General features: G+C 42.1%; 1 protein-coding gene and 1 pseudogene across 2 annotated transcripts in view; one reads left to right on the top strand and one right to left on the bottom strand.

Moving 5' to 3' along the window:
• Positions 1-21514, bottom strand: part of Cfap221 (cilia and flagella associated protein 221) — a 159260-nt gene that overhangs the window by 135479 nt on the left and 2267 nt on the right. For both annotated transcript variants that reach the window (XM_087198033.1, XM_087198036.1), the window contains exons 3-6: positions 11697-11797; positions 3761-3847; positions 3499-3597; positions 1822-1922 (exon numbers count right to left, since the gene is read on the bottom strand). In XM_087198033.1, coding sequence (XP_087054159.1) covers positions 1822-1922; positions 3499-3597; positions 3761-3847; positions 11697-11797 — 388 coding nt within the window. The remainder of the gene's footprint in view (positions 1-1821; positions 1923-3498; positions 3598-3760; positions 3848-11696; positions 11798-21514) is intronic.
• On the top strand, positions 4796-6814 carry LOC110344017 (cytochrome c oxidase subunit 6A1, mitochondrial pseudogene; annotated as a pseudogene).

Raw genomic sequence — 21514 nt, 5'->3', positions numbered from 1 at the left:
CAGATGGGTTTGAGTAGTTAAAAGTTGGTTAAAAAGCTATTACATAAAGGACATAAAGTCTTGGAGAGCTGCTGCCTCCCACCAGAATATCTGGAGGAAAAAAGTAATGTGCTTACCTTCTGAAATATTTTTAAAAAATATTATATCATTAAAAACAATAAGTCAGTTATATAAACTGCTTAGATGAATTTTTCATTCTAGTTAAAAATAAAGGGTATTATGTACAAAACAGCTTGGGGAAGGGCCCTTTAGAGATGGGGAGATTTTTGTTTAAAGAACCCAAGACTGATTATGTCTGCATTATAGTGCATATTATCCTCACCAGTTTAATAAATCATTTTTCTCAACTCATAAGTCTGGCTTATGATCCCAACAAAAAATAATATGTGGAGAGGAAAAAAAAAAAGAAAACAGAAAGAGAAAAATTAATGAACTTGAAAGTTGTTTTCTGCTGCTTTGATTTTGATAAAAATTGCTATATTTGTCCACTTTAAGGCAATAGCTTGTTTGTCTCACAATACATAGAGTGAGTAGGTATCACAAGGATGGATTCAATTTTTAGATTCTTGGGTTCCCTGATTGGACAAGGACATGGTGAAGGCAGGAAGGGTTGGGGTGGAATAGCAAATGAATGGAGAATGGAAGAGCATGGAGCCAAGAATATATATTACTAACACAATGTGACCGGCTGATAGTACCCAGTGTTGGCAGTAGATGGATGTGTAACCATTTTGGGAAACATATAACATATAACCATATAACGATTTTGGGAAACAGCTTGGCATTTCACGGCAACAACCAACCTAGGCCGTGACCTGCAATTCCACTTCTAAGTGTATGCCCTGGAGAAACTCTAGAGCTTGTGCCCCAGGAATCATGAACAAAGATATACAAGAACAACATTCATCACATTAAAAAAATAGTGGAAATAATCTATAGCCCATCAGCAGTGGGTAAAATTTGTGCTAAATTCATACACAGGACACTTTGTAGCAGTGGACAATAGCAGTATACATTTACATGGCTGAATCACAAAAACATAATGTTCAATGAAAAAAGCAAGTTGCTAAAGAACTTACAGTTCCATTTATGGAAGAGCAAAAGCTGGCAAAGCCAAAGATGGGTTATTTGGGGGTGCACGTGCTAAAACTATTAAAGCAAATTATCTCAAGATTCAGAGTAGTGATTGCAAGGCTATCACTATGTTTTATGCCTTACAATAATATTCCTTATTATTACTTTTTAAAGCATAAATTATCATATACTCTTTTGTATATATCACACACTTTACAATTTTTAAGGAGTTTTTCTTTAAAGTAAACAGAGATGCTGAATCATAGGTTCATTGGAAAGGTACAGAGGTAGGGGAAGAGACTCACACATCATCTGAATCAAAATATTTGTTCCAGGTCTAAACTTTGAATTTCTACTCATGGACAACAGGTAGTGCAAAATACATAAATAAATACATAAAATTAAAAAGGATGAAGAAGAATCCTGAAATTCACATTCACTGGTCATAAGCCTCTACCACCACCAAATTGGTTCTGCTGCTCCTCATTCTAACCGGATGCAACTGGCCCTCAGTGGCTTGTGCCCATTTCCATGCTGCCTGCCTTTCAGTTAAGTGACCTTTCTTTCTTACAATATTTTGACTTGGTTTTTGTATTTTATTTTATTTTGCTTTGCCTTTGCAATTATTAAGTCCAGTCTAATTCAGGTGGAAGGATGAACCTCTACTAGAAAAATCTAAGTTTCTATTTGTATATCTCTTATTTTTTATATCATATGACATCTTGCCACTTCATTTTGGTGACTCACCTCTCACCAAGGAGAACATTGGATAGATTTATGAATGTGGGAAAGTCCAGGGTGTTCATGACGGGATAGGCATGGATAGGAACAAGCAAGGTATTGTCTCCCTAAAATTAATGAGAAAAGATCAAGTTAGTCATTTTGAAAACTGTTATTTTTAAAGACAAACTTGTAGATGTTTACTTTCTTATCTGATTTTCTATCCTTAAATTTTTCTCTTAAATTTAGTACTTAAGTACATTAGAAATATTGTTTTCTTAGACATAAGGTGTAGAAAATTTTAAGTACATTTCATTGAAATGATGTTCACTATCATCTGAGAAAGCTGAAGGTAATGAGGCGCTCATGTAGCTATGAAGACTGTACTATTTGCTCCTGTTTAAGCAAATGCTGAGACACTTTTTAATGGCCCAAAAGAAGGAGAAACCAGCACAGAATCATCTGATTTGGACAGCACAGAATAGAGAGTGATACTGGCACAAAGACCTGGGTCCAGTCCTGCAAAATGTATTACCTTGAGCAAGACCTTTAACCATTTCTTCCTTTGCAAAATGGAGACAATCATACATTTCCTCACAGGTGTTTTTAAGAATGAAAGCAGATGACAATCTTAAAAAAAATCAGAAGTGCTCCCTACATATTGCCTATTGCTATGAGCACTATTATAAGTGGCAGGAAATGTGCATTATTATAAATGGCACTCTACACAATGCCTAGTCTAGAAATTTTCCTTCTGCTTAGTAGAGGATACCCATTCTGAAAAGCATATCCTATTTTCTTTTTTAGGCTTTTTTAAAAAAATTAAAACTCCCCCAAATAACAATGGTTTGTCATATTATTAAGGAAATGTGTTTCTTGATCTAAAATATTTGAGGTGTCTTAGATCTGGGGATTGCTTCTTCCTCTGTGTAGAAGCATCACCAATATGATGTGAGTCAATGAGACAATGCTATCAATTTATTAAAATTAAATTCACAAGTTGCCATGACTTTTATAAAAAATAAAACTCAAAATAAAATGTCTTTGTGATAAATCTCCTTATTGTACAGATTGCAAGCAATAAAAGTGAACTCATTGGTTACCACATCCCACTCTTCCATTTCAGGTTTGAAATACTAAGAATGTAGTTAACTGACTTTTCTTGAGTTTCAGAACTGGGCATGCAACACAGAGAAAGGAAGGGGTGCAGATGGCCATTTTAAGAGAAGAACTGGCAAGAAGTGAAGCTGTTTCTGGAGGTTAGAATGTGACATGGAGGACCTAGAAGAGGCTCAGAAGAATCCACACCACACAGCTTCCTAAGTCAGGCCCCGAGACCTCCGGGGCTCTCTTTGTGAACACTGTCACAGGAGACTCAGGTCAGTCAACGGAGTTTATAATCATGACTTGAGTGATCGCTCCTTTTTTAGTCTAGCACCTAAGGGAGCACATGGCCACACAGTAAAGGAAGTTTTTGGCACAGGGCCCTGGGACACCTGCAGCACAGTGTCCTGAGCCTGCCTAGGTTCTCAGCAGCCCAATGGGTGTGTGTGTCACTGGACCGCACCCTTGCACACCAGTCGACTGGTGCCTGAGGAACACTTGGCGCAGGGCTGAGGAAGCTCTGACCCACCAGTCCATCTCTCTCTTCCTTCACTGAGTGCCCAGCCACCTCTCAACAAAAAGCACTTCTAGGAAACATACCTTACAGTGAACACGGATGCAGTCATAATAGTATCGCCACTCATCTGGATAAAATGTAATGGTGACTGTGAGGGACAAGCCAGGGATGAGGCGGTTTTCCTGGAAAGCAAGTAGGTTCTCATTGTGACAAGCTCCAGACCTCACAGAGCACAGCACTGTGACAACACAAAACACTCCCACTGCCCAAACAGGCCTGAGACCTGGAAAACTACAGCCCACCAAAGAGCACCATGGAGAGGGAAGGTAGCCAAAGGCCACTTACCTTCTTCACATAGCTGATCTGGAAGTATTTGGTTTGTGGGGGTAAAATATGAACATGTGTGTCTTCATAAGAAACATTGACCAGGTGCTGGGTGAGAGAAAGACGTGTTTATAGGTCAAGACACTGATTTATTTATCTGTATATTCACCTCATCTTGTTCCTAAGTGGATATGAGGAGACATATTTTTTAACTTTTTTAAAGCTTTGAAGAATACCATACACCATTTAAAGAATAACAAAATATGCCCATGTGCCTACTGCTCCCCTAAGAATGATACTGGACTGCAACTCCCACAGCCCCCAGGATATATGGTCCTTTAGAGGCCCTCTCAATCTTGAAGGGTCACTGTGTGGACTTTCTATTGAATTCAGTCTGTCCTGAGAGTACCCTGAGCTGAGAGGCCAACCAGCAATACCCGCAGGCTCTCTAATTCTGGGCCACTGGCTCTGGGCCCAGACGACACTGACACCCTTAGAACATCAGGAGAAAACTGTGGCTGGGGCAGCCTCCCAACCACCCTGGGCAAATGGAAAGGGCTGCCCTCTGACAGCTGTAGAAGGCCATTCCCAGAGGCAGAATAGCTTGGGGGTAAGTTAGCTGACTCACTGAGGAAAGAGGGATTTCCCTCTGCTTGGGAGAGAAGCAGAAACTTCAAGCTTTAGGGATCTGGGTTTCACCTGGGCCGTAGAAGGTTGAGAGGCCTTTGGTTTCCACAGTCTACACCAGAGGCTCCCTTGTCCCTGGGGCTCTGGAAGATTCATTGCCTGAGGCCTTGTATTCATTAAGGTCCTAAATTAGACTTCACACATTAGCTCTCAAGGAGACCATAGCAGTACTCGCACATGTTAAAAGTTCTTATTTGTTACATGGGAACATTCTTGAAGTACCACTTTTGATCCCGTTTGGTTATGTATTTCTTTTCTTTTAAAAAATATGCTAAAAGCCTAGAAATTAAACCTTCCCAGAGGCCCTGCAGAGGGACAGTCTTGGTGAAAGTTGTGCTTCCAGGCACCCAACACACAAGAGTGGTCCTTCCACAGAGATGGGGAAGAGAGGTGTGCTGGGCCATCACTCAGAGCCTTGGGTGTGTAGGACCCACCTGGAGATGAAAAGGTGTCATGGACCTGGTGGGCTTGAGAAAGACCTCTGTCCCCATACTTGTCATGGGGTGGAGGATGGTAAAGGCCTTGAGTTGGGAGTCCAGGGACACCTGGGAGCAAAAGTGGCTCTACCATCAATCATCTATTTAAAAGTCATACAGCAAGGAGAGCAAAATAGACAAGGATGTACAAACTGGCTTTAGTGTATGTGTCCCCCTTAGAAGAAATTAGTGATCTGTACTCCTAGAGTCCATAGTGAGCACTGAAAGATCCTAATCCAACATCTACATTCCAGAAGTAGCACCTACAGAGCTTCAATAATGCTCACCAAAATAGCCGGAGGAGCTTCTATTAGCAGAAGGGATGCTGAGGATGCATAGATTAACTGGTAGTATTATTCTGGAGTTTCTACTTTGGAATACAAGCAACTGGACCCCGAGGCCCAAATAGCCTTCAGAATAGCATTCTGAAGGGCACATGAGAAATGAGAGGTATTTCAGCATCCAGGTTGGGGTGTCTTAGCACTTCCCCCCAGTGGCACATCATCTCAGAGAATATCAGTATTTCACCCCAGGACACTGGGGTCAAATTCAAACAGCCCTACAAATTCTGTTTTATCTTAAAAGTGTTTTACCTTAACACATGTGTTGGTCATGCATTTCACCCTAAAATTTTGTTCTATACTTCATTTTTTTAAAATGTGAGAGTAAAACTGATGCTCTAGAATGATGTACTGTGTTTATACTATCCCTTCAATTCCCTGCCCATCCCCACACGCTGAGGAGAAACCTTCAAGATTCATGGCCCTGATTTTGAAAAGTCAGATCCCGGGGGTCCTTAAAAGCTGTAACAGGGAATTGAAAAGTAATATTTTTATTTCAAAAAGCCAGATGGAACTGTTGGTTTATTTACGATGAGGCTTCATAGGCCAACAATTTTGTTTGTGGCTGGCAAAAGCAACACCGATAGTCTCCTAGAAAATTGATGGGTTATTTACTTAATAAACATAATTTCCTAGGCAAAAATCTTTCCTCAGAGAGGAAAAATAATGTAAGAGGTCTTGATTTTGAGAACACTGGGACCATTATTTCAAATTTTAAAGTACAGTGAAGCAGGGATTTCAATACGAATGCAAGTAAAATGTTTTAGTTCCTTTAGCAAGACTTGGATTGATCCCAAATGTTAATGAACAATTTATTGTTGTTTTAAACACACATTCAATCATTTCACTCTTGGGCAATTTGCATAGTTTCCTGTAGCAAGACCAAGATAAAAGCAGAGTTGTTGGATTTTCCTCCATCTTTGACAAGAATCTCAAGGTAATTGCTTTAGGCTTTTGCTTAACTTTGCCGGTGGAAAACAGGAGGCTGGCTCTTCCAGTATCTCTCAGAATGTTATTAAGATGAAATCATTTTAGAAAAATGGTGGCTGCAGCGATAGCTGCCTCCAGGGTTTCTCGGCTGCTAGGCCGGTCCCGCCCGCAGGTGGGGCGGCTTATGTTGAGTGGCGCCCACAGGGCGAGCAGGGCTCAGCTCGAATGTGGAAGGCCCTCACCTGTTTCGTGGCGCTCCCCGGCGTGGGAGTGAGCATGTTCTGAAATGTTCTCCTGAAGTCGCTCCACGGAGAGGAGGAGAGACCCGAGTTCATCGCCTACCCCCACCTCCGCATCAGGACCAAGCCCTTTCCATGGGGAGATGGCGACCATACTCTATTCCATAACCCTCATGTGAATCCGCTTCCGACTGGCTATGAAGATGAATAAAGAGAATCTGGACCATTATCTAGGCATTGGGGACCGAAGCTCTGATTTGGACCATTACTCATTCAGACCAGAAAAATGTATGGGACCTTAAGCTCACCTTCCTTACTTGTATCAGATGATGACCATCATACCAATCTTCCATCCCTTTGCTTGTGGCAAGAGATGGCTTAAATAAATAACTTAAACTCTGATTGGAAAAAAAAGAGATGAAATCATATTATATTTTTAGCTATTTCTGTTTGTTTTAATGCCTGATAGAAGGGGTATGATTAATGAGCCTTTGCCAAGTCAATCTCTTCCAAGAAAGTGAGTTCAATATGATTCCTTCATAAGCATTTATGGGCCTTCTGTGTGTTAGGCATTGTGCTAGGTGCTGAGGGACTAACAATGCAAATGGCAGACATTCTTCTGTTCTCCAGCAGAGTGAAGCAGAGTTGAGGCTTCAGATCTTTTTCAATAATTAAATCAAATTCCCTTGCTCCGCATGCATTCTCAGGGGGAGTGACATCCATCACCCACTAATGGAATGAAAGTTGCTTCTTAGGAGGGGAACAATCTGCATTTATATAATGACTTGGGACCTTCCATAGCTCAATACTATCTGACAAAATCTTATTTCTTAGTACTTTTTTGTCTCATTAACATTTTCTTTCAGGATAGTAATGAAAGAAAAGGTAGGAAACAACATCCATCTCTAAAATTCCATGAAATTGGTCTCATTTTTCTCAAGTGCATCATTCTTGTACACAAAAACAATCCATTAACTTCCTCTGCTACCTGAATTATAATAATGTTCTACATATTGACATTTTCATGCCAAACCACATTTCCCACTTTTCTCCATCCTTACTTCCTGCTACACATTCTACAGTCCAGGTAAATCAGATTGCATAGTGGCCTCCAAATATGCTACACAGCAGCTCACTCTGAACTTCTAGTGATATTTTCCTCTAAGTATGGAATGTCTTCTCCCTACTTCCCCTTTTACTTCTGTGTTGTCCCACTTCGCTTCTCCTTTACAAGCCTTTCTTATTTCCTCTGACATGGGTGAGATGGTGCCCTATCTCCACAGAGCATTTTTTTTACTTCCTCACGTCATCTTCCACTGCTTGGGAAACTCCTTGATTTTGTTCACCTTAGCACTTCCCATAATGCTTTAGTACCTAATTTAGTTCATAATGGATATTCTTACTAACTGTGCATGGAATTAAACAGAAGAAAACCATCCACTGTATTGTGTTCTATTAGAACACAATATATACCAAACACTACAACTTTACTGCTGATAAAATAATAGATAAAATTGGTCAATTAGATAAATTAATAGTAAAGTATACAGTTGATATGATTAAAATTATGAAGAGAACAAAATAATCTTAAATTTAGTGACATTAGAATTATTGACATTATACTAAATTTTAAAAAAGCCAGTTTAAAAAAGCTGCTGTTTATTTTGGCATGGTAACTTTTTATATTACCAGCTAATGATTAGCTCTAATAATTGACATCCTGTAAAAAATGCCAATACTTTTTGAAACTAGGAGAATCTTAGCAAGCCAAATAGGACTCATACGACTTCAAAGAAAGTATTTTAAGAAACATAAGCCCTCTTGCCCTGCATTTACATAAGCAAAAAATAACCTAAAGCTAGACATAAAATTATAAAACATCTATCAGAAAAAGAATTGTGACTTATTATTAGGATTACAATAGTCAGCTGGGCATAGTGGCATGCACCTGTAATCCCAGGTACTTAGGAGGCTGAGGCAGGATGATCACAAGTTCAAGGCCAGCCTAGGCAACTTAGGGAACCCTTTCTTGAAATGAAAAGAGGGACAGGGGCTGTGGATATAGCTGGATGGTAGAGCACTTGTCTAGTATGTACAAGGATCTGGATTTGATTCCCTAGTACCATAAAAATAGGATTGCAACATTCCCAGATTGATTCAACATGATTCAAAAATCCCAGCTGTTGTTTTTTTTTAAAGAAATTGACAAACTGATCCTAAAATTCATATAGAATTGCCACAGTAACTAAGTTCTATAATGCCATTAGGAGAGACATACAGATGAGTGGGGTAGAAGTGAGAGCCCAGTCATTGACATTTATGGTCAATTCATTTCAACAAGAGTGTCAAAGCCACTTCATGGGGAAAGACTAGTCTTTTCAAAACATATTGGACCATGAGAAAGATTGAAGTTGAATTCCCAACTTATACAATACATAAAAATTAAAAATTAAAGTGAACCACACATTTACATGTAAGAGTTAAAACTATGAAACAATCAGAAGAAAATCTTTATTATCTCAGATTTGTCAATGGGTCCTTAGAAGTGACATTGAAAGCACAAATGATGAGAAAAAACAGACAAATTGGACTTAATCAAAATTAAAATTTTTGTGCTGCAAAGGACATTATTAAGAGAGTTAAAAGACAACTCACAGAATGGGATAAAATACTTGCCAGTCATATATGTGACAAATGACTTGTATCCAGAATATATAAAGAACTCCTAAAACTCAAGGATAAAAAGACACATCACTTAAATATAAAATGAATAAGGATCTGAACAAGCATTTCTTTAAGGAAGGTAACAAATGGCCAGTAAACTCGTGAAAAGGTACTCAGAATTGGTGGTCTCAAAAAGATATGTCACACTCTAAGCCCTGAAACCTATGAATGTGGCCTTATTGGAAAAAAGGTCTTTACAGAAGTTAGATTGACAATCTTGAGATGGGTTCATTCTAGATTACCTGGTTAGGCCCTAAATCCAATGACAAGAGTCCTTGGAGTTCTGGAGCCACCAGAACCTGGAAGGATCACCAAAAGCCTTGGAGGGAGCACAGCCTTGTTAACATCTTGATTTTAGACTCTGTCCTAAACTTCTATTTTTTAATAAATTAAATAAATAAATTTATTTATTTATTTATTTTTTTTTTTCCTGAGACAAGGTCTCACTATGTAGTTCAGGCTGGCCTCGAACTCACAGCAATCCTCCTGCCTCAGTCTCCCAAGTGCGAGGATTATAGGCATGCCCCACCACACCCAGCTATATTTTTAATATCTTTAATTTGTGGTAATTTGTAATGGCAGCTACTGAAAATTTATATACCACATATTCCAACAGCTGCAATCATAGGTCTATATTCATGAGAACTGAAAATATGCCCACATAGAAGCATGTACATGAATGTTCACAGCAGAATTATTCATAATAGCACCAAAGTGAAAAAAATAAGTGTCCATCAACTGATGAATGGATAAATAAATGTGGTTTATCCATACAACAGAATATTATTCAGCCTTCGGAAGGGATAAAGTACTGGCTTATGCCAGAGCTTGGATGAGCATGGTAAACATGCTGCTAACTGACTAGGGCCCACATAAAAGATGACACATATGATTTCATTCATGCAAAATGCCCAGAATAGGTAAATCTAGATTCAGGAAATAGATGAGTGTTTGCCTAGGATGTGGTTGGGGAGTGGTGAGGGCATGGGGGATGAGATGGAGTCCAGACTGGGGAGGAACTGATAATGGGTGTGAGGTTTCTTTCTGGGGTGATAAAATGTTCTAAACTTACATTGTGCTAATGGTTGCACAAATATATGAATCTCTTAAAAACCATGGAGTATTGTGTGAATTACAGAGTAAATGTGAGAATTAATGGTATGTGAATTATATTTCAATGAAGCTCTCAAAAGAGTATAATAAAGAGCAAATAATAAAATTCTGTTTCAGCTTTTGATATCTGTTTGGTTTATTCAGAGAGTAAGTACAAATTATACTTATTTTAGCTATATCCCACCATAACCTAGACAGGAAAGTTCAATAGGAAAAGTAAGCTCCAAAATGAATCATTAACTTTGGTCTTGATGCCACCACATAACAAAGTGTGCTTGGGGGCTGGTGGGTGAAGTTCCTAGTGACAATTTTAAATCCAAGTCCTCTTGCTAAGGAGAAATATGTGGCTCCTAACAGGTTCCTCTCCCAATCTATTCTCTCCCTATTCACTTAAGTGTGGCAGGACTTAAGGAAACAGCATTCTCCCCTGACACTGGGGACACTGGTAGAAACCTAATCATTTCCTGACAGCTTTGGCATTTTTCAGTTTCCTCCAGTAATGGTCCTCCCTCTAAAGAGTCTAACATAATAATTGGAACTCTGACTTAAAATGATGCCTTTTAAGACATAGCTTGTAAGAATGCACCAAAAGTGGTCTTGTGGTAGCTAAGGACAGGGGCAGAGGGAGAATATCAGTAAAAACACAGCGTCTCAGAAGCTACAGGAAGAGAGCTCAACTCTGCCCAACCTCAACACAGTTCAGAGGCCAGTTTGGTTCAAATCTCAGGCCCTGTGTGGAGCAGTTATGAGATATCCTGTCCAGTGTGACTTTAGGGGATCATGGCACCTAAATGTTTCGGTACAGTTTTACATAGGTTTGTACAGGGGAGACCCTGGAGTTACACAGAGCCCACTCTGGGCAACGTCCAGGTCAATGAAGGGGACCCAGGAGGACCGGTGTCCCTTGTGGGTCTATAGCACAATCTCAGTCACTGTGGGCCCTGGCTATTTTATGTCCAGCCTTTCACCTGCCTCTTCTGCAGCCTGTTCAGTAGGGCTGACTTCTCCCTCTCTAGACTTCAACAAATCCTTGCTGGCCAGGTGGCTGATTTAGGCATAGGCATCTGACCCCAAACCTTAAATGGGATGCTGGGTGGGAACTCATAGGAAAGATATATCCCTTTCCCTATTTGATTGTTTTGTTTTGTTTTTTGGTACCGGGGATTGAACTCAGGAGCTTGCACTTGCGAGGCAGGTGGTGGCACCACTGACCTAAATCCCTGGCCCTTCCCTATTTGAAAAAGAGTGCAGGGAGGCACCTCTGGTGGAGAGGAAGTAATTTTTTGAGGATACTGATGCATCTTTAAAATTCATCATCATGGAACTACTTTTCAGGCCCAGCACTTCAGCTGATTGTGCTGCTCTTTAGTTAAATAAATAACATAAATACAGAACATTCATGTAATTTCATTATTATAACTAATTATAGCTCTTAAAAAGTACCTACCAGAATTTGTTGGTGCTGTTTTTCTATTTGATAACCTCCAAAATGCACTATGCCAGGTCTTGCCTGTATTGCCTTATTATTCAGAAGCTTGGCATAAATCTCTATAAAAACAAGGCAGATAAGTACATTTTGAGACATTGCAGGAAATATTAAATTAAAGAAGATCTTATTAACATGGGCTCTCTTTAATTTAGGACATTTTAAGCACACAAAAGTTTTAGACACTAGATACAGCCGTCAACAAGATTTATTATCTGTTTCCAAATAAAGTGAACACCTTCCTCTCCATTTTTAAGCATCATTTGGGAGATGCTCCCATTACAGTGCAAATTCATATCATGTTTATTACCTACTAAAATAATTTGCTCCTCACACATTATACACATCTTACGAAACATCAACTTGTAAAAACCACATGCCCTATCTTTGATCTAACACTGATATTACTTATTATGTGATGAATACACAGTTCAAAGAATCCAAACATTAAGTGTTTAATTTTATTACTGTGCATTTAACTTTTATTACTTGACTTCCTCTGGATAGCATTACAACATGGTGCAAAATAATCTTAATGCTCTGAGTATTGCTGTAGACATTAAAGCCTTGAATTACCTTAGTTGTAATGTCAATGACTTTTTTTAAGTTGTAAGGACAAGGTTAAGACAACTGAGCTCATAGAGGTATTCAGACCTATAAAACTTTTCTGAGCTTTTTATGTTGGCTGGAGCAGAGGCATGTGAAGAAGGCACTGAGACCCCACTGCATGACCCTTTTCTTTCCTTCCCTGCTTTGTGTCAGGCAGGGCTCTCATGTATTTGTTTATAATCCTCGCTCCAATCCTATGAGTTTTTATTTCCACAGTGAAGAGGAGGGATCTGAGGTTTAACAAAGTTAAGAAACTAGCTCACAGCTAGTTGTCAAAAACCAAACTCAGATAAATGATATAAATAACCACCTTGTGGCATTGGCACAGGCAGACACCCACATCCCATCCCTTTCCCCTCCTCAGTCCTGGGATAATCTGAAGTGTCTGGGAACTGTTTGGTACCACTTTCTTCCTAGAGTCTTGTCACCATCATCAGCTTTGGGACAAAAAATGAAGGCCTGGAGTGGGGTGATGATGGCATTTTAGGGGGACTAGTGATTTCTGCTGCTTATTACTTGGTCATTTGTAAGTGCTGAAATTATCATCATTCAGCATTTTTTAAATTTTGAAATATTTTTTAGGGCCACAAAGTAGATGTAAAAATAGCATTTTTCTGCTAACACGCAGCTACGAAGTATGCCAATTTGCACTTGACAAGTTCTACAGTGACAGAAGAGTCACACCACATACTACATTGCTAATATTTAAGCTTGGCCTTGAAGGATGAGTAGGGCAATCATGCATGGTGACAAAGAGCTAGACGTGGAGCTCTGCCAGATGGGCACCAGCTGAGGTGTGCTGTGGGACTGCATAACCTTTGTTCCTTTTTCTCCAGCCCCATTGTGATTAAAATGTGAGTTAATGGATGGAGATGCTTGTTAGTCTAGGGACGCTAGATAGGGATCTGTAACAGACCTAGAGTCCCAGATAGTCTAGGGATGCTAGATAGGGATCTGTAACAGACCTAGAGTCCCAGAGTAAACTACTCAACTCTTTGTTTACCTGGAACTGATATTCCAGGCACCACAATTGTTAGAACAAGCTGCAGATGTCTGCTGACCATCAATATGTGACAGTCGACCACTAACCTTTGTCCCCTTTTCTTTAATATGTTAACTTCCCCTCAACCCCCTATAAAAACAGCCTCGGATTCTGAGCCAGTTGCCTCTCTAAGCTATTTTGCTTTGGGAGTGCCGTCTGGCCAGACTAATAAAGGTCTGTTTCCCAACTTGTCCGGTGTGTTCCTTCCTGGGTGTTTTTTGCTGTAGTCAGCTCCTTGGAGCGTTTGGTAAGGCTCCTGGTCTTACATTCTGAAGGCACCACTGGGATTCCTGGGTGTGCTTCACTATAGTCAGCTCCTCGGAGTGTTTGGTAAGGCCCTCGGTCTTGCATTTTGGAGGCTCCAGCGAGATCCCTGGGTAAGGAACCCTGGTTCAGCCGAGACTCTGTGGCGGGATCCAGCAGGAGACTCAGGCACAGACCTCAGAAAACCTCCGGAGGTAAGTTTTGGCCGGTTGCAACCGTTTGTTGTCAGGAGTGAGGTGGCTGATGGGCCGGTAAGCCTCCCCTGACCCCAAGGTTCCTGACGAGGAACAAGGGAAGGTTTAGTTTTGCTTTTGTTGTGGCGCCTATTTGTCTTGACATTTGTACGTTAGTGTCCTGTCCGTTGTGTGTTTAATTTTGTATTTCTTTCCAAACCATCAGGACAGAGATGGGAGGATCCTGCTCCAGAAATACCCCATTGGATTGTTTTCTCACTAATTTTAAATTGGCTTTTTCCCCCGAACAGGGGAATGAATATAGGGTTAAATCTTCTTGCCGAAAACTTCACTCCCTGTGTCAATTGGAATGGCCAGCCTTTGGAGTTGGATGGCCAGCTGAGGGCTCTTTTGACCCAGGTCTCTGCAGGGCGGTATGGAAAAGGGTCACCGGGCACCCTAGCCATCCTGATCAGTTTCCATATATAAATATCTGGGTTCAGGCTTGTCAAGAGCCTCCGGCATGGTTGCAGCATTGTTCCCTGCGAACAAACTCTCGCATTCTGGTTATGGCCCCAAGGGAACCCCAAGAGGCCAAAACCCAGGCTCCCAAGCCGGTGCTCTCACAAGATCCTGACCCCTTAGATCTTGTTATAAGACCTCCACCCTATGTGGAGCCATCCTCCTCCTCTGATAAAGCCAGGCCCAGAGCTCAAAACTCTCTCTCCCCTCCTCTTCCCGAAGAAGGAAAATCTCCAGATTCTATAACCTCCCCCTCCCACACGTGAACAGGGGCCCCTTATAGTCCCAGTGGAGCTCTCACTGAAGAGACTAGTTCAGTTCCTCTTCTGCCTCTTAGGGAAGTAGAACAGGGTCATTATGTCTATATCCCTTTCTCTACCAGTGATCTGTATAATTGAAAACACCAAAATCCCCCTTTTTCAGAAAAACTCCAGGCTTTGATCTCCCTCCTAGAATCTGTTTTTCATACACATGACCCAACCTGGGATGATTGTCAACAACTTCTGCAAGCTCTTTTTACCTCCGAGGAAAGAGAAAGGATCCGAGGGCAAGCCATAAAATCGGTGTTAGGGGGAACAGAGGGCCCCCTCGATGAGCAACAGCGGGCCCGTCTTGAGGCACAACTTCCGTCCACCCATCTCCCGTGGCAAGCTAATTCCTCGGGCGGGAGAGAAGCTCTCCAAAACTACCGTCAGCATCTCCTAGCCGGCCTGAGGGGAGCCGCTCGAAAGCCTACCAGCTTGAGCAAGGTAAGTGAAGTCCTTCAAGGACCTGAGGAATCCCCTTCTGCCTTTCTGGAGGGTCTGTTGGAAACATATTGTATGTATACTCCAATTGACCCAGATGCCTCTGCAAATCGGCAGGCAATTAATTTGGCTTTTGTTACTCAGTTGGCCCCAGATATTAGAAAGAAACTGCAGCAGATGGAAGGATTTGAGGGAGAGAATAGGGAAAAGTTGATGAGTGTGACAATGAAGGTGTTTAACAATAGGGATCATTTTGAGGATAGAATGGCTAAAAAGATAGGAAGGGTGAACATTGCAGCCTTGACAGATGGAGGTTTTATCCAAAAGGAATACAGAGAAAATAAAAAAGAGGATAAAAGTAAAGTATGGCCCTTGTTAGAAAAAGATCAATGTGCATATTGCAAAGAAAAGGGCCATTACAAGAGGGATTGTGAAAAGTTAAAAAGAAAGAGAGAGAAGGAGACTAAGAAAAAAGGAGATGGAGTTCTCTTGGTAGACGAAGATTGACGGGGCCGAGGCTCATGGCCACTTGACCCTAATGAGCCTATGGTGACTTTGGAAATAGGGGGAACAGATGTCCAATTCCTTGTGGATACTGGCGTGGCCCATTCTGTCCTAAAGACCCCCCTTGGAACCCTTTCTTCCCTAAAGTCCTCCATTACCGGGGCCACAGGACAGTCGGCCTCTTACCCTTGGACCACTAAATGAACTGTAAATCTGGGAAAGGGCACTGTTACTCATTCCTTCTTAGTTATCCCAGAGTGCCCATACCCACTGTTGGGAAGAGATCTACTACGGAAATTGGGGGCTGTTATTTCCTTTGAGCCTGAAGGAGGGACTCTCGAACTCAAGCCACCCTCTGCCGTTATGGTAACAGTTCCTCTTGAAGATGAATTTAAGCTGCTAAAGGAGGGCGCAGAACCTCCTGAACAAAAATGGGACTACCTTCAGAAAAAGTTTCCCCTAGTATGGGCTGAAACCAATTCACCCAGATTGGCCAAACACCATGCCCCAGTGGTCATTCAGCTGTTAGCCTCTGCCACCCCCACCCGTGTGCGGCAGTACCCCCTTCGGCTGGAGGCCAAGGTAGGGATATCCAAACACATCCACCAACTCCAGAAAGCCGGCATACTCGTCCCTTGCCAGTCAGCCTGGAATACACCCCTGCTTCCTGTGAGGAAGCCTGGCACCTCGGACTTCAGACCGGTACAGGATTTGCGGGAAGTAAACAGCTGGGTGGAGACCATTCACCCAACAGTGCCAAACCCCTATACTCTGTTGAGTCTCATCCCTCCCGGTCATGTGTGGTACTCAGTATTAGACCTTAAAGATGCATTTTTCAGCCTGCCTCTAGCACCTGTGAGCCAGCCCCTCTTTGCCTTTGAATGGACTGACCCAGACACCAGAACAGCTGGACAGCTGACATGGACCCGGCTGCTGCAGGAATTCAAAAACTCCCCCACTCTGTTCGGGGAAGCTCTCAGCAAAGATCTGCAAGAGGTAAGAAAAATGTTTCCCCAGGTGACTATTCTTCAGTATGTTGATGACCTCCTGGTGGCGACTTCAAACGATAAGGAATGCATTGCAGCCACCAAGGGCCTCCTGAAAGCCCTCCAGGAACTGGGATATCGGGTGTCCTGGAAGAAAGCTCAACTCTGCCAGGCCAAGGTAACCTACTTGAGCTATATTCTTGAAAAGGGAAAGAGGAGGCTGGAAGAATTGAGAGTATCTGCAATTCTCCAGATTCCAAAGCCAGGCTCAAAGAAACAGGTGCGAAAGTTCCTAGGGGTGGTTGGCTACTGCAGGATTTGGATTCCTGGCTTTGCTGAGATTGCCAAACCCCTGCATGAGGCCACTGTGGGAGGAAATACACCCCTCGAATGGACTGAGGCTTGCCAGTAGGCATTTCAATTGCTTAAGACTGCACTTGCATCGGCACCAGCCCTGGCACTGCCAGACTTAAACAAACCCTTTACCTTGTATGTGACAGAGAAAAATGGGGTGGCTAAGGGAGTAATTACTCAGCTTTTGGGGCCATGGAAGCAGCCTGTAGCATACCTCTCCAAAAAGCTCGACCCAGTGGCCCGAGGGTGGCCTAATTGTTTGAGGACAATAGCAGCAGCAGCTGCTTTAACCCGAGAGGCTGACAAATTGACCTTTGGACAGGATTTAACTTTGATCACTCCCCATGCCATTGAGCCCTTGTTAAATAGCTCACCCAGCAAATGGCTGTCTAATGCCAGACTGTTACAATATCAAGGACTCTTATTAGGACAGCCACGCATTAAGTTTGCCACCACTGCTGGCCTCAATCCGGCTACTCTACTCCCAGAATCTGATGAACAAATGCCCATCCTTGATGGCCTCGAGACTCTTAAAAACTCGAGGGGAGGACTCCGGACTTGACGGACCAGGCCCTCCCCCACGCAGAGATAACATTCTATACTGATGGATGCAGTTTCGTTCGTGATGGTGTGCGGTATGCTGGAGCGGCGGTGGTCAACCAGGACCAACAGGTGGAATGGGAGCAGGGGCTACCTCAAGGGACTTCAGCACAGAGGGCTGAGCTGATTGCTTTAACTAAGGCTCTGGAATTGGGAAAAGGAAAAAGGATAAATATATTCACTGATAGCCGTTATGCCCTTGCCACCGCCCATGTACATGGGGAGATTTATCAGAACAGAGGGCTGCTAACCTCTGAAGGGAAGGAAATTAAAAATAAGACTGAGATATTGCCACTATTACAAGCCATCTGGTTGCCCTGAGAGGTTGCCATCATCCATTGCTGTGGGCACCAAAAGGGGTCAAGCCCCGAGGTGATTGGTAATAATGCTGCTGATCAGGCAGCCAGACAAGCCACCCAAAAATCAGTGGGGAAGCAAATGGTTCTGCTTCCCACACCAGTGCTCCCAGAAAAACCTGAATATACAGACAAAGAGATAATGGAAATGAACAGGAGACACTGGACTCGAGGAAGACATGGGTGGTGGACAACTAAGGAGGGAAAGGTGGTGCTCCCAGCTGCTGTAGCAGACACGTTGCTGCGAGAACTACATGAGTCCACCCACCTCGGTGAAAAAAGGATGATGGCTGCCTTATGACCCCATTTCGTCAGCCAGGGATTAGCCCAAAAGGCCCAGGACATGGTGAGACGATGCCTTACCTGCCTCAAGGTAAATGCTAATCGGGTAACCAGGCCCCCTGGGATCCGACACAGAGGGCTAACTCCAGGAGAACATTGGGAATTAGACTTTACTGAAATGAAGCCGGGCATGTATGGGTACAAATACCTGCTAGTTTTTGTGGATACATTTTCAGGATGGGTAGAAGCATACCCCACTAAGAAGGAGACAGCAGAAGTAACAGTTAAAAGGCTCCTGACAGAAATAGTTCCCCGTTTTGGTTTGCCCTTAGCTCTGGGGTCCGACAATGGTCCAGCCTTTAGGGTTAAGATATCTAAGTTAATTAGTAATATCCTTAGAATAAAGTGGAATCTACACTGTGCCTATAGGCCTCAAAGTTCAGGACAGGTAGAAAGAACAAATCGAACTTTAAAAGAAATTCTGACTAAATTATGCTTGGAGACTGAACTAGATTGGGTAGAGCTTCTCCCTTTTGCCCTCCTCCGAATGAGGTGCACTCCCAAACCTCCCCTCAATCTGTCCCCCTTCCAGATTGTTTACGGATGATCTCCCCCAATCATTCCATTAATAGATGTAAAATTAAAGGAAAAATTTTCCCACCTTCGACTCCTTAAATCCTTAAAGGCAGTTCATCAGCTTCAGTCAGAGCTACATGAGACATTATGAAAGAAAATGACTAGTCCAAATGAAAACCCTTTACAACCTTTACCCTATAAGCCGGGAGATTTGGTTTTTATTCACAGGTTTGATTCCAAGACCCTGAAACCTCATTGGAAGGGACCAGTTCCTACTGTCCTGTCAACTCCCTTGGCGGTGAAGGTGGCTGGACATTCTGCCTGGATACATCACAACCATCTAAAAGCAGGACCCCCCACAGACATCAAGAAGGACAAATGGAAGGTTATCAGCCAACCAGGCGACCAAAAGCTAAGACTGGAATGGGTTGGAGATGTTTCACCTTAATGATGATATTCTCTGGGACACTGGCATTATTGCCCCCAAGAGGACTAGATCACACAAAAAATGTATGGATTCAATTGGCAAACTCGCTTAACTTGTCTGAATTCTGCTTAAATGCTGATGTAAATTTCTATTATGTGCTGGGAAGCTGTCTCATTCCGGTATGCACCTCTTTAGAGTTAATACAACCCTATACCCTATTTAAGGACATCCCAGGAAAAAATCTTACTTACATGGATAGTTATAATTGGGGGCATGACACCTGCCATAAACCTAAAAATGCTGTCAAATTATATACACCCAAGGTAATTATGTCAAACAAAACTGAACGTGCTATGTATGAAAATTGTACAACCAAGTGTCTGAGGATAAAACAGTCAAAAGGGATGTCCTGCCACATAAAACAAAAAATTGTGTATAATAATTGCCATATCTCCCTGCCCATAGGATGGTTTTATACCTGTGAAGGAATAACCTTTAATTATATTCCAGCAAATTTAACCAAGACCCGTTGCTGCTTGAGTCGTCTAGCTGTAGTGTTGCCAGACAGGACTGATTTGGTTGTGCCTAACAGAACTAAATGTTGGTCACCTTACACTGCACCAGGATGTGATGATGATGTAGGTCTGTTAACAGATGCTGAAGTAATAACCATGATAGCATCTTTTGTTGCCCTGCCTTCTATAGGAGTCCATGCTGAAAAGGCAGTGTGAAAATTAGCTTGCAAGGTGGTCAAAGGGTTAAATGCTACCTCATCAGCCTTGGCATTAGTTAACCAAGAGTTACAGGAACAGAAACAGGCAATCTTAGATAATAGAGCAACAATAGACTATTTGTTGCTCCTTCACCACCAAGGTTGTGAAAGAGTAAAAAATATGTGTTGTTTCAATCTTACCAATAATGGTCCAAAGATAGAAAAAAAGGTAAAACAATTAAAAGATCTGGTTAAAAAAATATATAATGAGGATGGCGGGGACTTGTTCAAATGGTTAACTTCATGGTTGCCCAACCTACAATGGTTAAAACAACTTTTTCTTGTCATCATAGTTGTGTGTACATGCTTATTATTGTCATGTTGTTGTATACAATGGATACCTACATTTGTGCGTAAGATTACTTAAATTCCAAAAAAAAATCAGTGGGGAATGTGGGACTGCATAACCTTTGTTCCTTTTTCTCCAGCCCCATTGTGATTAAAATGTGAGTTAATGGATGGAGATGCTTGTTAGTCTAGGGACACTAGATAGGGATCTGTAACAGACCTAGAGTCCCAGATAGTCTAGGGATGCTAGATAGGGATCTGTAACAGACCTAGAGTCCCAGAGTAAACTACTCAACTCTTTGTTTACCCGGAACTGATATTCCAGGCACCACAATTGTTAGAACAAGCTGCAGATGTCTGCTGACCATCAATATGTGACAGTCGACCACTAACCTTTGTCCCCTTTTCTTTAATATGTTAACTTCCCCCTCAACCCCCTATAAAAACAGCCTCGGATTCTGAGCCAGTTGCCTCTCTAAGCTATTTTGCTTTGGGAGTGCCGTCTGGCCAGACTAATAAAGGTCTGTTTCCCAACTTGTCAGGTGTGTTCCTTCCCGGGTGTTTTTTGCTGTAGTCAGCTCCTTGGAGCGTTTGGTAAGGCTCCTGGTCTTACATTCTGAAGGCACCGCTGGGATTCCTGGGTGTGCTTCACTAGTCAGCTCCTCAGAGCATTTGGTAAGGCTCTCGGTCTTACATTCTGAGGGCACCACTGGGATTCCTGGGTGTGCTTCACTATAGTCAGCTCCTCGGAGCGTTTGGTAAGGCCCTCGGTCTTACAGTGCCATCTCAGGAAAATTACAGACCTCACTGAGTCTCAGGTTCCTCAACAGTAAAACAGAAAAAGAATGTATTTCATGAGGTTGTTGTGGGTTAAATGAGGGATTAAAATGAGAGTAATGCAGGGAAGATGATTTGCTTTTTCCATAATAACTACAGAGTGACAAAAAATACAAGATGTTTGAATTTAAACATTTATTATAATAAAAGATACACTGCCATTAATCTCCTTCAAAATACTCACCCTCACTTTGAACACACTTATGCCATCATTTTTACCATTTTCTGAAGCAGTTCTGGAAGTCCTCCTTCTTGAATGTCTTTAGTTGCATTGCATGGCTGCCTCAATACTCTGAATTAATTCAAATGTTTACGTTTCATGGTCATTTTGGCTTTGGGGAAGAGTCAGAAGTTGCACAGTGCCAGATGTGGTGAATAAGGTGGATGCGGACACACTGCAATGTTTTATGAGCCTGCCTTTCTGTTGGATGGTACTTGGCA

This window comes from Heterocephalus glaber, unplaced genomic scaffold (assembly GCF_053883595.1).
Source record: "Heterocephalus glaber isolate CG9 unplaced genomic scaffold, H.glaber_assembly_v1.0 deba00000347, whole genome shotgun sequence".
Classification (NCBI taxonomy): domain Eukaryota; kingdom Metazoa; phylum Chordata; class Mammalia; order Rodentia; family Bathyergidae; genus Heterocephalus; species Heterocephalus glaber.
This window is presented reverse-complemented; position numbering and strand designations above follow the sequence as displayed.